Raw genomic sequence first — 15,639 nt, 5'->3', positions numbered from 1 at the left:
AGAAAATGTTTCATACTAATACCAAAGAGAAAATTTCTCTGCTAATACGTGTAATATATACATACATATGTGTATACTTATTTATGTAGGTGGAAGGAAATTTGTTATTTGATAACAATGTTTCATGAAACTTGCGTTACCAGTTCATTTATAATAGAACAAAAATGAACTTAAATGATGATTTGCGAAGATCTAAAACATAACCGTTATACGAAATTATAATTATACAAGTAAGTATGAATTCAAATATGTCGACGTGTGCATGTCTTGATCTTCATGTACTTCATATTTTACATCGATATTTTCCTAGCGAAACTTGAATCTTCCTTTCGAGATGGTAAAGCACCTGATGGTAAAGATGGTAACACAATGTCAAAATACTGTAGTTGATACATGTCAATCGGTTTGTTCTCGATTCTGATTTTTAGTAAATATTGATATTTAAAATATTTATTTAAGCTACTGTTGATATATGTACCCACCTGTGTCTTGATGCGTCAACATAGTGTAAACATATTTGTTAATATTATTGTCGTAGTTAATATTTGTATATCATTCTGATGTATCTTTCGATTAGTTTTTCCAGGAATCCTGTATTTTCTATAAATATATCATGTTAATACTGATTTTCCCAATTTTTTATCGGGGATAGGAAGTGATGAGACAGAGAAAAGAGAAAGGGGAAGCGGGAGAGAAAAAAGATAAGTAAGTGGGGGAGAAGTAAGAAATATGATTGTATGCTCATATGCATGATTGATTCGGTATAACTCGTTTGTAAAAATGATGCGTGTTTTATTATGCATAGATATTTCACTGTCAAACCGTCTATCTTCGTTTGGCTTTTTTCTTACATAGTATTAAAGGTAGATATTAAATTGTGTCAAATAGCGAGACATACATACTTATAGTAGAATACAGACTGTTGGATGGACGTGAAATACGTAATATTAACAAGAATGGTCTAGAATTTTTCGGCATGACATTCGGAGCGACGACTCAGGAGAGATAGGTAACTGAAGAGGAGTTAATGATGCAAGAGAAAGAAAGTGGATAAAACAGGTGATTTAGGAAGAAAACATTTCAGAAGTAAATGGTGGAAATAATGGTAAGCAGGAACCAGTTGAGTGATTTAAAGTGAAAAAAACAAAAGTTCCATTTAAGTTCGGATATGTGTATGTACTTATGTATGGTTAAAGGTTGGATATACATTTGTGTGTGTGAGGGGAGGGGCGTGTGTCTGCGGTAGAACTGAAGCGCAATGGTGTTTGGAAATAAAGGAAGAATAAGTGTGAAGTACGAGCTGGAGAATCCTATGCGCGAATTGCATATTTATCGAGTAACGTAAAACGCGATGCGTTTCAAACCGATTACGATTGACTAGTCGTCGCAAGAGGCAAGAGAATAAGTAAATCGAGTCAATTATGATTTTTGATGGAGAGAAAATTGTTGTTTTTATTACAATTGGAAGTTTAAAGTATAGCAATATGTTTTATATATGTATAAAACACGTTTGAAATAGGACGGTGTTTGCCCCAACAAAAAATATATCCTATAAGAACATTCGTGGAAAAAGGAAAAAGAAAAAGAAAAGGAGGGAAAAAGATTGAGAAATGGAAGGAATTATATTGTATTTCATCATTTCCTTACAAACTTCTCGAACGCGGTTCATACATATTAAGTTGGAGTTACTAAGTGGTGGTTTTATGATCATCTCGAATCGAATAAACGCGAATACGCGGCGATAGAACTATATAGTACTTTGGTCAGTTTTCCACTGTGTTCTTCCTTCTTCTCTGCTTCCTTCTCTATTCTTCCGAGCTGTTCAGAAAATCAGCAAGGTAACCTCACTTTCGATCACAAACACGAGACCAAGATCATCTCAATGAACTTGATTCAAGAACGACACTTAATTCTGAACCAACTTCGAACTTCGAACGAAGTCATATTTATGTGTATCTGACGCGCATTACCGCGTGCATTACCGCGCGTTTATTTCCTCTCATCACACACGTAAAGCATATTTGTTACGCAAATTGAGGTATACAATTTCGAAAAAGAAGAGATAAAGTTAACCAACATATTCGCAATAGAGCATAACCGAGGATTAGTTTTACCACTTGATGAGTCCAGTATAATCTGTAAAGCAAACATTCAACAATGATATAATATACATCATCATTAGGATTCAGCAGGAAAAAAAAAAAGGAACGGGACTGATACATTTGGCTCACCTTTGCCACTTGATACGTGCTTTTGGAAGAGTGTCTAGCGGATCTTTTATCAGATACATACGAATTCCACGTATATATGTCCGAAAATATTGGTCCCAGTCAATATCGGTGATATCGCATGCAAAATTTTCACGGTCTTCCTCTGTCATCTTATTTAGTAACTCCTTAATATTATCATTCGAAAACTTCCATTCGTGGATAGAAAAGTAGTTAAGTACATCCATAAATTTGTGTATCTTTTTGTAGATTTTTAACATCCTTTGAGAAAATATTTCAAGATATATATAAATATTAAGTTCATAATAGAAAGAAGAAGAGGATGAATTAGAGTCATAGAATTGAAACAGAAGAGAATAAAAAATCATATGAAAAAAAAGTATAGAAAGAAAGAGAGGGAGGAGAAAGAGAGAGAAATTACCTCGGTTGTTTTCCCAAACAGAGCGTGACGGTGTCGATCAAGAGTGCCGGTAATAAGTGTAACAAGTAAACATACATAAGATGAATTATCCTATGTTTGTTATTTCGAAAACTATAGTACCATATGGCTCTGCTAGTGGGAAACTCAAGCCCGTATTTTTCGGATAAAAGTTTCAATTGATCGTATGTTATAGGATTATCTTTTGAAACATAATTGTAAACGGGTATGTCATTTTCCCTTTCTTTGGTAGTTGCAGATCTGTGCATAAAAAATGTGCGTGAAAAATAAAATAAAAATAAGGCAAAGGTAAAGCATGCGTGAAAAGAAATAGAAATAAGAGAGAAAAGAAACAGGAAAAGATAAAAGTTAAGAGTAAAGATCAAAAAGTGTTGAAAGAGTGGAGAAAGATGCAAGTTTTGACCGGTGAATCTTACTTTCGACGATTCGCGACATCCCACGCGCAAGCTATTAAGGCATTTACTGTTAAATCTCCAGGAACAACGTTGGCTTCTATGGATCCATCGCAATGAATCGATCGTAAGACCCCGGTACCAGCCCCAGCTGCAACACCTGTTGGTCCGTACAAGTTGTCGATCCATCCTCGCACCGGTTCTTGGTATGTTGATATCACTGAAAATTCCATCAAATGTCCAATCAAATTAATTTTTATGTACATTTGACCGACATATACCCCTGCCCCAACCCTCTTTCCTTTTTTGCTCTCACACTTTCTCGCTTTCTCTTTTATTTATCATTTTCCAATCTGTTTTTATATAGTACGTTGTTGTTTTTGCTTTGTTGCCGTTCTCAAATCAAATTTTTTCTCCTGTCCGGTTAATCTCATGAAACGGGAAATAAGTTGAAAGAGTCAACGAGAAAATGTTTGATATCGTTAGAATAGATAAGCTATAGAGATAAAATTAGGTAAAGCTATAGAGATTCCTAAGACTTCTACTAACCAATACCGGGACGAAATATTCCAACAGGCAAATCACCGGCCTGTTTCACAATGATACCTTCTGCTACTGCTTTTGTGTATGTGTACGTGTTCGGCCATGCACCTAATAATCTGCAGCAACATAATATAGTCGAGTTATTGGGACAAGAGTAAGCAGAATAGAAATAATTAGACGGAATGTAATTTTGATTGACTTAAATTCGAATTAATTTTGCTGGAAAAAAATTGCTTACCGTGGAGTTATTTCCTCGATCAATTTCTCATCCATATATTCAACGATAGTTGCCAACTTGTCTCCGTCAATCGGTGCTTCATACACCTTTTCTTCGATATGAGTTCGCGTACAATTGGCATATGCTGTCGATACGTGGATGAACGCCTGAAAGTTCCGTTTATTATTACGGAATAGCTTACTATTAGCGAATTTAAGCAATTATAACTATAATTAGAATTATAAGATGCATTTAAGCAATTATAATTATAATTATAAGATGCATTTAAGCAATTATAATTGTAATTATAATTACTTAAATTCGTACAATATACGTAAAAGTATACATGTGCATGTACCTTTAAATATGAAATTTCCCTACAAAGATCCATTACATCTTTTGGACTACGAACATTAATGGGTACGGCAAGTTTCATCTTCTCGTCAAATCTGACCGTTGCCGCAACATGAAAGACAATTGAGACTTCTCTCGTAATCGTTTGCCTGTCCGCGGGAGATATCCCAAGACCTGGCTGACCGCAATCTCCGGCTATAGCAACGATTTGATGCCGAAATTTTGGTCGCCTCTCTTTTACTTTGCCAAAGAGCTAAAGAAAAAGTAAATTAGTAATCGGATGTGATCAATTGTCATACTAGTTTTAACGTAGAGATTCATTTAGCGGTTGATTTGTAGAGGTTCGCTTCGGTAGCGAGAGGATAATATGGTAGAGGAGATGGAGTAAGTAGGGTAAGGCAGCAAGAAAAAAAAGAAGAGAGTTGCGAGATATCGGTGGTCGACCGAGTGACTCGAGAGCGGCATGTCGAGGGAAAGCGAGTTCGTGTTATGATCGATCCGTAGTGCCGGAAGCAAAAGTAGAGCTAGAGAAAATCGTAGGATCGGAATTTGTTTGCTCGAAAAGAAAAGAGAAAGAAAGAAGAACTTCGACAGAACTCGGAAAAGATTGAAAAAAAGCTGGAGAAAAAATAAGAATTCTTACCGGATCGTCAAAGATTTCCTCGATACGTTGATGCATATCTTTCCCTTTCTTCGGACGTACCAACAAATAGATGAACGAGATCCCAGGACATTCTCGGAGAAGCTTCTCTATTAAAAGTTTGCCGACGAATCCAGTACCGCCAGTGATGAAGATGCTTTGCCCATTGTAGAACTGTTGAATCGGGCTGAGATTCGACTGTTCCAAAATCAAATCGCAACGATCACTTTGAACCAAATGTTCCGTCGGATTGTCGTTCAATTTGCAACCATTATCCAATACTCTCGCTTCTTGGCCACATGGTTCCACCAGAACTTCCACCATCGCGTTGTTCGTGTTCGCTGCGTGACGTTTCCAAGTTAATAGTACAGCAACAACTGAAGAAAACGAAGCAAACAAAGGAGCAAATAAAGTACGGTATACCGCATCAACTACATGCCAATCTGAAATGAATACCGTTCCTCTTTCACACAACTGTTCGTACTTTTGCGATAGTTAGTCAGAGAGAAACTGCGTACATCACCGCGTCATAGAGTGAAAGTTGATCGTGAACTTGGTCGCGGCGTCTTTTACTATGTTCCAAATTCAAATCGAAAGGCTACTATCGACAGTCTGTGCTCGTTGTTCGACTATGAAAGATGCTTTGCTATATATTATATTTACCCTGCTGTTCTACATGTCAGGGAGGAATAGCGAAAAATTTCGTTACAACGACATTTATTTTGTTTGCTTTTTCACTCGATTTTTCGAATCGCTAACGAGTTGGCTTCCAGGATGGATTCCAAAAGAGCCGAAATGGTGATAAAACTTATGAAATTGTCAATATGTTAATATGTTAGCAAATTACCACGCAGAAAGCATAATAGTACGGAAGAACGCGACTACATAGATTCGATATTTGCATAACGGCGGCAAAGTCCTTTTCCTTGTACTTCGAATCTCAGACACACAACCCCCCCTCCCACCATTTCTACATTTTACGTCTAACCTAACCCCACTCCTAGCTTATCTTCAGCCGGCCAACTCCATCTTACAGGTTGAACGGTGGAAGTCGTCTTTTCGCGAACTACCAAAATTTTGTGTTTGCAAAGATCGCGGCGATCTTCAAATTTCACAAATTTCTCCCGTTCTAATACAAAAAGTGCTACACCCGATGTTTTGCAAATTGTCAACATTATTCGTACGTTGTGTCCAATGTATTACGTAAGTACTAGCGGCACGGATGCTGCGAGAGTAACCTTTATAAAACAGCAGAATCTTCCGTTAAATACACTGTTCGATACGAAGAATTCAAAAAACCACGATTCTTCGTCGCTGTAAAAAGGCGAACTAGTCTGCGTTATTATGGATTCACCGAATTCTTATACGATATTTTCATATGATTAATCGTTACGTCGGACTGTCACAACAACTATGCTACTTGTATAATTTTTTATGCGATATATACATTTGAACGAACGAACAGACACGAGTGCTATGCTCGACACGAATTTTAACTGGTGACGAACTCACGGTGAATGTCTGACGAAGAAAGTTGTGGACTGACATAGATCGAAGCCGATTCATTAATTCAAGAAAATTATTTGCCATATTAATACATCGTACACATCTTACACATATCGTGCACACGCGAGTTTCACCCTTTCGCTGTACCCTATTCGCGATTCACCTCTACCTTAACTTCTGTCTCTCTTTTTTAATATTCGAATGGAAATTTACATTAGAAATATATGAAAGTTTGTTCAACGACCGTGTAAAATAAAAATTACATTAATTATATGCATATACACTAATGAAGAATCATTAAAAAGAAAGGAAAAGCCGATTGCAATTTCTACTCGACACACGCGTTTATCGCTACCGCCTATCTGAATGGAATGTAATGATGAATTCGACGAATCTCGTTCGAAAATTCCGTCAACGATACAAATCAAACAATACGAAACATTTTTCAATGAATCAACGATCTGAATAATGTAAATTAATTCTATATTTGTAGTCTACATCATATCGGATTATTCAGATAACTTTTGCACAATTTCACTGACCTTATCTGATGTTCCGTGAGAGAGTAACGTCCACGCAACACTTTTAAGGTATGAAAGAAATCATTAGCCATCAAACGAATATCGTTAATCGAGCAAGGAATAGCCACAAGCGAAGAAAAGTACGAACGAATGTACGAACGAGCGGAAGAACAAACAAACACTAGATATACCTTGGAAACTTTCTCCTAGTCCGAATCTACCGATCCTTCTCCTCTTATGCCACCTCAAGCCTTTTGCAAGCGATACACCTCAGAATTGTCACTTGTGCCGTCGTCAGTCTTACTTTTCCTTTCTTCTCCTTCTACTCTGCTTCGTTCAGTGCCCCTCCTCTTTACCCTTTGGCTCTCTTTCCCCTTCCTTGATCGCTCAATCATACTCGACCCCCCATCAACCACCTCATTTCTATCACATTATTTCGTCCCTCATTTTTCTTAGTTTTCCTTTGGTTCTTTTCTCCTATTAAGTTATTTCTTCGATCTGTGATTTTCTGATTGGTTGTCCTATACTCTCGTCATATGTGCTCTATAATTTAACGAGTTTAATAAAATTCTATTTATGAAATCGGAGGTAAGTAATTTGTCGGTTATTCTAAATAGCTAAAATCGAAATTGGATAGAACGAGAACTTCAAGCGATGCGAGCAACCTATGTTTCTTGTTAAAAAATCGACGGTAGGAAAAGAGAAAGGCGAGAAAGCAAGAAGATAGATAGATAGAAGAAGAGAATTTCGGTCGTTTCAAGTATTTAAAGCATCTGAAGAAGTATTGGAATCGCGTATCTTGACTTGTTTTAAAATAATTTGGCCGATAATCGAACGGACGTTCGCAAAACTAGACGTTTCGATTACAACACATTCGTCAGCAAACAATCTTTGCAAGTATGGCAAAATTCGTCTGTTCGAATTCTGTGCTTGAACAAATAATATCCCGTTTAAACGTATGCTACCGTTATAAGGTCATGAATCTGCTTTTGAATATATTCGTATACCATTGGCATATTTTTAAACGTATCATTCTCTATTTATGTATATGACTATTTCACGTGAAATAGATGGCGAAAAGCAAACACGTCACAATTTCTTTACGCTTATTGATTTATTGTAATTGTCAGCATGTTTTCTCACATACGACGTATGCTATGGCAACCGGATTTATATGTACGTTTCTGGGAAAAATTAATAACCTCCTATTAGAAGTACTGTTTTTAATGCTAATAGTTAATAATTAATAATTTATGATTATACAACCTTTATCTGCATATATACGTATGCATATTTATAATCTATTTCTATTTCTGTACAAAAATATATAAGAACGGAAGTACAATTAAAATGTATACATATAAGTATAGAAAAGACGTGAGTTATATAAAAACGATTTGCTTATAACGAACCGCGGAAAGATAAAATTCGTTGTTGCTTGCGGCGAATTGTAGTAGAAGCACGAATCTTTGCGTTACTGTAAGTTTTAAACGAACTTTGTTTCTCAATAAATAAACAAATTAACAATGATGTAAACATTTTTTCAAGTATATAATTTATCATGCTAATTCGAATATACTTATGAAAAAGCGCCACTTTTTCTAACACTTATGAGATTGATTTACTAAAATCGCGTATCTTTCCACGCAAGGATGTATGTATAATGCATATAGTTTAAACGTCACATGAACATCAGAAGTAACTTGTTTGCAGCTAGATACGTCAGTGATTAGCACATTTATTATTAATTCTAGGATTTGTATCGATAAAAAGTTGCAGATCATGTAACGTTACCAATGCATGTTGTATTTATATTGAATTCTAATAAATGTCATGAGTTCGTGCAGCACCTTTTTCTTCTCTCCTTTTCTTATAGCAACGTTTATATCAATCACATATAATAACGGAGTATTTTAAATATTAATTACTAAAATGTATATAATCTTTTTCAGAATTATATTATTATATGGACGGAATATTGCTTGGGTTTTAATATTAAAATGATTTTTCATAGAAGACATTCGCAAGGTCACTTAAAGCAAGGCACACAAACGTCCATTATGTAAGATTATTCCTATAGGTTTAAAATTTCAGATACGTAGGTACTTACTTTGTGGCTAATGAGTGTGTATGTGCGTGAATGCGCACATCGGATGGAGAGAAAGAAGTATGAGTAAGTAAGCGAGCGAGTGAGAGAGATGGAATCCGAAGAAGATGGTACGCGTGGGTGTAAATGTACGCTCGTGTATGTCTTTAAAAAAATAACAGCAGAGATGGAACAACATAAAAGAGAATGAAAGAGGAATGTGTTTGTGTATGTAATGTACACGGAACAAACAAAACGTCAGCTCGAAGTCGATATTTGCTGAGTACGGATAATCGTAAGAATGTGCTTCGTAAAAAAAAAAAAGAAAAAAAAGATAAGGAAAAAAGAATGAGTTTAATTTTGTCAATGACAAGGGACAAAACATTTAAGAAATTCGTCTCCAAGACTTCGTATTAAGCAGCAAGAAATGATTTTCATTGTCTTCGTTGGAAACGTTGATCAAATCGTTGATATTGTCACGCTAATATGTAACGTGATGATCGTAGGTAGTAGTCTTCGATGGTATTTGTCGATCGTTTCACAAATGGTATACTTTCGTTTAAAGCATAAGAATATTCAGAATACCAATCACGATGAAAAATATTTTCCAATTGCTGCCTAAGATTTTCCGAAGTCTGATCGCCGATAGTCTCGAATACCGTACCTATACCTAACAAACCAATCGTTAATCACAAATGTATAAAAAGAAAGAAAAAAAGTAAGGAGGAAAAGTAAGAGAAACAATTGCCTGCTGTATTTATAAAATAATCGCCAGACCAGTTGCTTGTTCCTATATACGCTGTTACATCGGTCACCATATATTTATTGTGATTTACCCTTGAAAACGGTATTCTGTCGAAATCAGGATTCGTAGGAACTATAAATTTTCTCTAGAAAAACATGTTAGCGTAAATGCGATGTCATGTATGAAAATATAATGGAACTATACAGGACGCAAGCATGCTTCTTTAAGTCTTTACTGACCACTTCAATTTTCACACCCGCATAACTATCTGTTAGTTCCATGAGCGATTTCAAAAAGAAAACCTCTGATTTCTTCATATGCTTCCACGACGATATCAATAGTCGTATGTGTACTTTACGTTCGATAGCTGCCGTTCTCAGTGCATCGTCTATTATCGGCCAATATCTAAATCATACGAATTATACAAAGTTAAATGTAGAATGAGCAATCCGAACGGGACTATAGAAACACGTAGTAAATATACGCATGCGTGTGAATATAGATAGATTAATGAACGTATTAAGAACACCTAAGTAGATTAATCGATACGTACTTGATTTTAGCTGTATATATAGTCAGTGGAAAATAATCCATCACTGAGATATAAATAAATTTCTCAGCTTTTTCGATACAATAAAGAATAGCATCCACGTCATTCGTCCTACCCTTTGGCGAAAATGGCGGAGGTGAACTCTGAAATATACGATATTATAATACAAATTCTGCTATTTCTTCCTCTCAGCTGGACTTGATATTTTAGATTCGCACAAAACCTGTTTCATATTAAATTTGTATACGCTGGAATGATGTCCTCAAAAAAATATCACACTTACCGCAACAAATGTTTTATACTTATTGTTCATAAATGTAAAGTTCATCGGATTCTTTAAATTAATTCTCGTGTTAAGATACTCCGGCCAAACAGAAGGTATTTTACCATCGTTGCCTATTGTCCAATAAACCTACCAAATATATCGAAAAATAGCTTTAGCTTTTAGTTAGCTATTACGTAGTGTCCGTATATGGATTACCAGAAACAATCGACTTACGTCGAATATCTTGGCAAAATCGTTTGCCAAACAACTGCAATTTAAAGCCATTAAACCAAGTTCCTTCACCTGCGAGAGCGACCGCCAATCCATATTCGCAGAACCAATATATAAATGCGTTCTGTCAACGAGCCATAATTTCGAATGAAGTACTCCTCCTCCGAGCAATCCAGCAAAATTTAAACTTTTGACCTACTCACAGTAAATATGACACACGTTCTTCCCTGCGGAATCGTTCAAATTATTGAATTACTTTAAAACAGCATTAAATTACCTTAGCGTTTGCCTTTTTCGTCAACACCTCCGTATCGATGTTCGGTCTTATTTGCGACGGTATATTTTGCGCTATCTTCAGTAAAATATTCCGATCTCTGCCCGCTTGGAGAAGCAAATGGAAAACTTCTTCACCCTGAAACAATCGTTTCGAACTTTCCTGGAACACATGAATTCAGTTACTTACATACCTGTTTAGCACTATCGTCTGGATAAACATCTTCCCTCCTCATAGTCCAATAAAACGATGCTATTTCTATCTTTTCCCGCGCCAATGAAATCAATTTTATCCAAGAGTCGTAAGTGTTGTCAAGAAAAACGGTGTTATTCGTGTAATTCATGCCGATTGGCAGAGTTTCCACGAAAGATAAATTACAGCCATTCATGCAACTCGTATCGAAATCGAAATTCGTGCCATTCGACGCGTATTTATCCGCTGCATGATCTAATAACGGCAATAAAACAACCAGCACTATCAAAATTAATATGACTGTAATTGGAATGCAGCTTGGTCTGCACCATCCTTGTGTACCTCCCCATCTGTTTCGGTAACATAATATTAACACGACTGATTAATTATCTTATTTTTGAAGGATAGTCGATCGTATTTCGTTTTTCTGGCCAAAAGAAACACTAACTTCCCATTCGTAATTGGATCGTCAGTATCATTTCTCAACATAAAACTGGAATAATCCCACAATTCGAAATCATCGTCAGGAGCGGTGGTATTACCGTTAGCTGCACTGGTACCAGATCCACCGCCAGAACCACTATTTCTACCACCACTGCCGACATACTTTGATGGGTTCAATTCCAATCTGGCATTCTCAGAAACTGTCTGTGACAAGTAAGGTAAATTTTTGTTTGATGGATAGGACAAAGGCATTCGAAATGGGATAAAAAGAAGGAATCCTTACGTAATTGTACATACGGATAATTTGTGCTTAACAAGAGGCGTTCTGCTCTTACGATGTGGCAATAAAACGACTACATCCTGATCCTTGCCTTGTTCTTTCATGTACTTCGTATAAGACTTAACCGTGGAAGTAGTGGCTTTACTCGTGGAAGAAGCTGTATGACGTATCGAATCTTCGTCATTGCCGGAACATTTCGAATATGCGATATTCCTTACATTATTGTTTCCACCGTACGAAACGTTGTGCGTGTTGTTCACCTTTCGGATCGAATTTCATACGATCAGTAAAATTACTCGCGCACTCGTATCGCAACTCGTATATGTAAAAGTAAAAATGTAAAATCATGGAAATCTTTTCACCTCTTTCCCGTTCTTTCATATTGATTTCAACTTAAAGACTGATTGCTAAAGAAATTAAAAATTTAAAAGAAGCGGAGAAAGAGAAATGCGTACAATTTAAATGGATATAAGACAGAAATAAAAGTAGAAGTAAATAAACCGCATTTATTCGAGTGTGCGAAACTCGTGAAAGTGACTTAATTCTAGTAAACTTACTTGTACTAATATGTGACAAGCTTGAGATGCAATTTGAAAAAGACCATCTTGTAAATTGCGTCCACCATGTTCGGTATTTTCAGAACGATTGCTCCCTTTCCAAGCGAAAAAGGACATCCTGATGCATTTACTATAATTTAAACAGGGTATTTTTGTAAGAGGAACACTTAGGAAACTATGGAACACCATGCACGTGAAATATAATTAAAACCCTTCGCGGAATGTAAATGAAAAAAAAACACAATAATACGAGTAGTTTAATAACGAAATCCTTTTCAGCATAACTTTAATTATGACAATAATATATTTTGTTGCAATTTGAACAATTCCTTTTCAAAATTATTATTCTCCAAGCGATCAAAACGTGACTGGTCGTAGCGTAGCCAAAGATCTATGCACTATTTCGTAACTTTCTTTGTTAAAAGCGCTGAACCGCTACATATTTTCTTCTGGATCAAAATGAACAAAGAAATAAAAAAGGATGCGGAGAATAAAATATAGGGAGTAAGTGGGAGGTTCGGGATTGAGGAAAAATTGGCGAACGTGCGTGTGCATCTACGTGTATATACGTAAAAACAATTGAATGGAAATGTATCAAATTCAAGTTGGATAAAAACATACCCTGACGAAAGAAATCTTCGGTAACATTTACACACGTGCGCCGTTCTAAACGTTGCGTCCGTCGACCTACCACCGACGTATTTTACGAAACGAACAATGTCGATCGAAAAGTTGCGTTCGCTTCGCGACGGACTTGCGCTCAAGAGCTTTCTGTGACCTACATATTTCGTCTTCAAAACTTTCAAAACGGTACTTTTCCATATTATTTGTGATTATTTCTTTATCTCCGTTAAATTCGTTACAGTCTGATTTGGACGACCGATAAATCGCACATACATATGTATGCGTGTGTACATGTATGTATGTTGTGTCTTTATAGGCGGATATAGAACAATATCGGTATCAAGGGAGGTTCAGAAATGCTATAGATAAAAGAAAACAAAAATGCGCATGCATATGTATCGACTATCCTTGATGCATTTTATGAATGCATGGTATCATACAAAATATCATTGTTTAAGAAGAAATTCATTTCGTAGAACGTACTGTAGATGTATCAATATGACTCTTAATTACTTAATCCTTTCGAGCGTCTTTTGAGTTCAGGTCGAGACCAATTAATTAATGCATCTGTTAATGTCAAGTATATTTGAAAATGCATTTAATATCGTTTGTACGTTTTGTGGGAAATTCTAAATTTTAATTTGTTTTCGGAATTATTATTAATTACAAAAGATTTCCTTGAAGTTACATAAGATATAAATTATATTTTCTGTTCATCAAAAACAATATATGTATAACGATTAAAGTATTCACAAAACCATTGTAAGTGGAATATATCGAACAAAGACCGTTTTAGTGTACATTTCTAAATGACGAAATGTAAATTTTAATTCCTTTTCTTTCTTTAAAGCCATAAACTTCTTATCTTTTATTAAGATGTTTAAGAAAGAGCAGACACACATCTCTTGGAAATGTTGAAAAAATTATTTTATTAGAAACAATCAAAAAATGCTATAGCGTTATCATTCTAGGGTTGAAATTGAAAATATACAAGTATGTACATATGTATGTATATGTAAATATGTAATTAATATAATAGTATAAGCGATTAGATTTTCACGCACTCTAGGGCTCATCGTAAACCTCACCAATTTTTGGAATTGGAAATAATATGTATGCATATAAGTTACGCTTGTGTGGGTATCGACATATCACTCACACCTGTTGTTCCTTTTTCGTTCACTTCAATTTCCGAAACAATTTTCTTAATGAGATATCGGACTACGATATTAAACATCAGAGAAAAAAGCTGAATAACAAACGTACTATTTTACTTTTCATAAAAATACTACATAGTCACAAACTCCGTTTCCCTCTGAAATTCGTTGGAACGATTGTTATTTACACAAGATTTTTGTGACTCAAATTAACCGAATGTTTTTCATCACTTATGACAGACTTATTTATCGAGCACATATGACCAATGTTAAACGGAATAGACTATATCGACTATAGTTTGCCATCTACGATGCAGTAGCATAAACAAAACGTGATTGCTGTGACTGCAACTATTGGCTGCAAACTATTGGCTGCAACTATTGGCTGCAACTATTGGCTGCAACTATTGGCTGCAGTTATTGGCTGCCTACTAGTGACAATATTGTCACTACGATTTGTTTCGCTTATTTGTTATACACCAAATAATTGTTTTCCCTATAATTCCATATAGAACTTGTAGAACCGATAGAAGTTAATTGTTTCGTCCGCAATCGTATAAACAAGTCTTGACACTCATATACTACAAGACAATGTAGATGTATGCGTTGCGCATGCGCAAAACGTGGCTTTGTTGATCTGTCATGTTGATTTTTCACGACTAGATTGGGGTTGATTCAATTTTCGGACGGCTTTCCCTAGCGAATGCCAAGACCTGTTCTTATTTTAGGTCGATACAGGTGCCTCCACAAAAGTCCCTAGGTTACTAAACTGTGATACGACTTGACAAACCCACAGACGACTGTCCATGTACAAACCATAATCATACATATAAACAGAACAAGAAAAGGTTCTGTTTGAGACATTCATTGTATGGATATGTATATGTGTGTCGCACGTGCACAGACCCAGGCCGTTCTTGTATTCTCATGTTGTTTCTTTATGGTTCAATTTTTGAATACCTTTCTTTTTTATGCTTTTAGTGTAAACGTGTCCAAACTTGTTTATATAACTTATATATGTGTCCTGTATCAAAAGTATTGGCAAAACCACAATGTACAATAATATAAAGATTTTCGGACGCTCCTCGGGTGATTTGTGATTATTTCCTGGTAGTTCTCTGGCAGCCGGTAGATTGTTATTCTAAATTTTGCTAATAATACTACCACTAAATCTATATTACTACAATCTCATTAACGCGCGCATAAATATGGTACGTTGCTGGAAAGAAAACTAGCGAAACAGCAAAGGAGCAAGGGAAATACTGCTTGATATCGTTCATCGTCACACGTTGCTATATTGTTTTGTTTAATATGTGATACTCTCGACCAACATGCATGCTTATCTTTATGACTGTATTGTGTCTATATGAAATAATCAATCAGACTTGCATTTC

The 15,639-nt window shown here is 35.7% G+C and overlaps 2 protein-coding genes across 6 annotated transcripts; both read right to left on the bottom strand.

Moving 5' to 3' along the window:
• Positions 1 to 1,611: 1,611 nt before the first annotated feature.
• Positions 1,612 to 7,180, bottom strand: LOC117161666 (fatty acyl-CoA reductase wat). Its single transcript, XM_033343368.2, has 9 exons — positions 7,032 to 7,180; positions 4,817 to 5,190; positions 4,178 to 4,426; positions 3,841 to 3,986; positions 3,609 to 3,718; positions 3,084 to 3,279; positions 2,650 to 2,907; positions 2,232 to 2,489; positions 1,612 to 2,136 (listed from the first exon to the last, which is right to left on the bottom strand). Exons 2-9 carry the CDS (start codon positions 5,135 to 5,137, stop codon positions 2,025 to 2,027), a joined length of 1,650 nt encoding a protein of 549 aa, XP_033199259.1. The 5' UTR covers positions 5,138 to 5,190; positions 7,032 to 7,180; the 3' UTR covers positions 1,612 to 2,024.
• An 868-nt stretch (positions 7,181 to 8,048) lies between these two features.
• On the bottom strand, positions 8,049 to 14,566 carry LOC117161663 (5'-3' exonuclease PLD3). Of its 5 annotated transcripts, none has more exons than XM_033343362.2 (12): positions 13,086 to 14,566; positions 12,465 to 12,594; positions 11,925 to 12,167; positions 11,632 to 11,831; positions 11,185 to 11,533; positions 10,995 to 11,129; positions 10,721 to 10,912; positions 10,505 to 10,633; positions 10,225 to 10,364; positions 9,911 to 10,076; positions 9,675 to 9,816; positions 8,049 to 9,590 (listed from the first exon to the last, which is right to left on the bottom strand). In XM_033343362.2, the coding sequence occupies exons 2-12, from the start codon at positions 12,579 to 12,581 to the stop codon at positions 9,403 to 9,405; spliced, it is 2,001 nt and encodes a 666-aa protein (XP_033199253.2). In that variant the 5' UTR covers positions 12,582 to 12,594; positions 13,086 to 14,566; the 3' UTR covers positions 8,049 to 9,402. The 5 variants fall into 5 exon arrangements, with proteins under 5 accessions (XP_033199253.2, XP_033199250.2, XP_033199252.2 ...); XM_033343359.2 differs by having other exon boundaries at positions 8,049 to 9,596; positions 13,086 to 14,564; XM_033343361.2 differs by having other exon boundaries at positions 8,049 to 9,596; positions 14,250 to 14,564.
• Between the last annotated feature and the right edge of the window lie 1,073 nt (positions 14,567 to 15,639).

Source organism: Bombus vancouverensis, chromosome 7, assembly GCF_051014615.1.
Source record: "Bombus vancouverensis nearcticus chromosome 7, iyBomVanc1_principal, whole genome shotgun sequence".
Taxonomy (NCBI): Eukaryota; Metazoa; Arthropoda; class Insecta; order Hymenoptera; family Apidae; genus Bombus; species Bombus vancouverensis.
The sequence above is the reverse complement of the archived record's forward strand: the minus strand, read 5'-3'. Positions and strand labels throughout refer to the sequence as shown.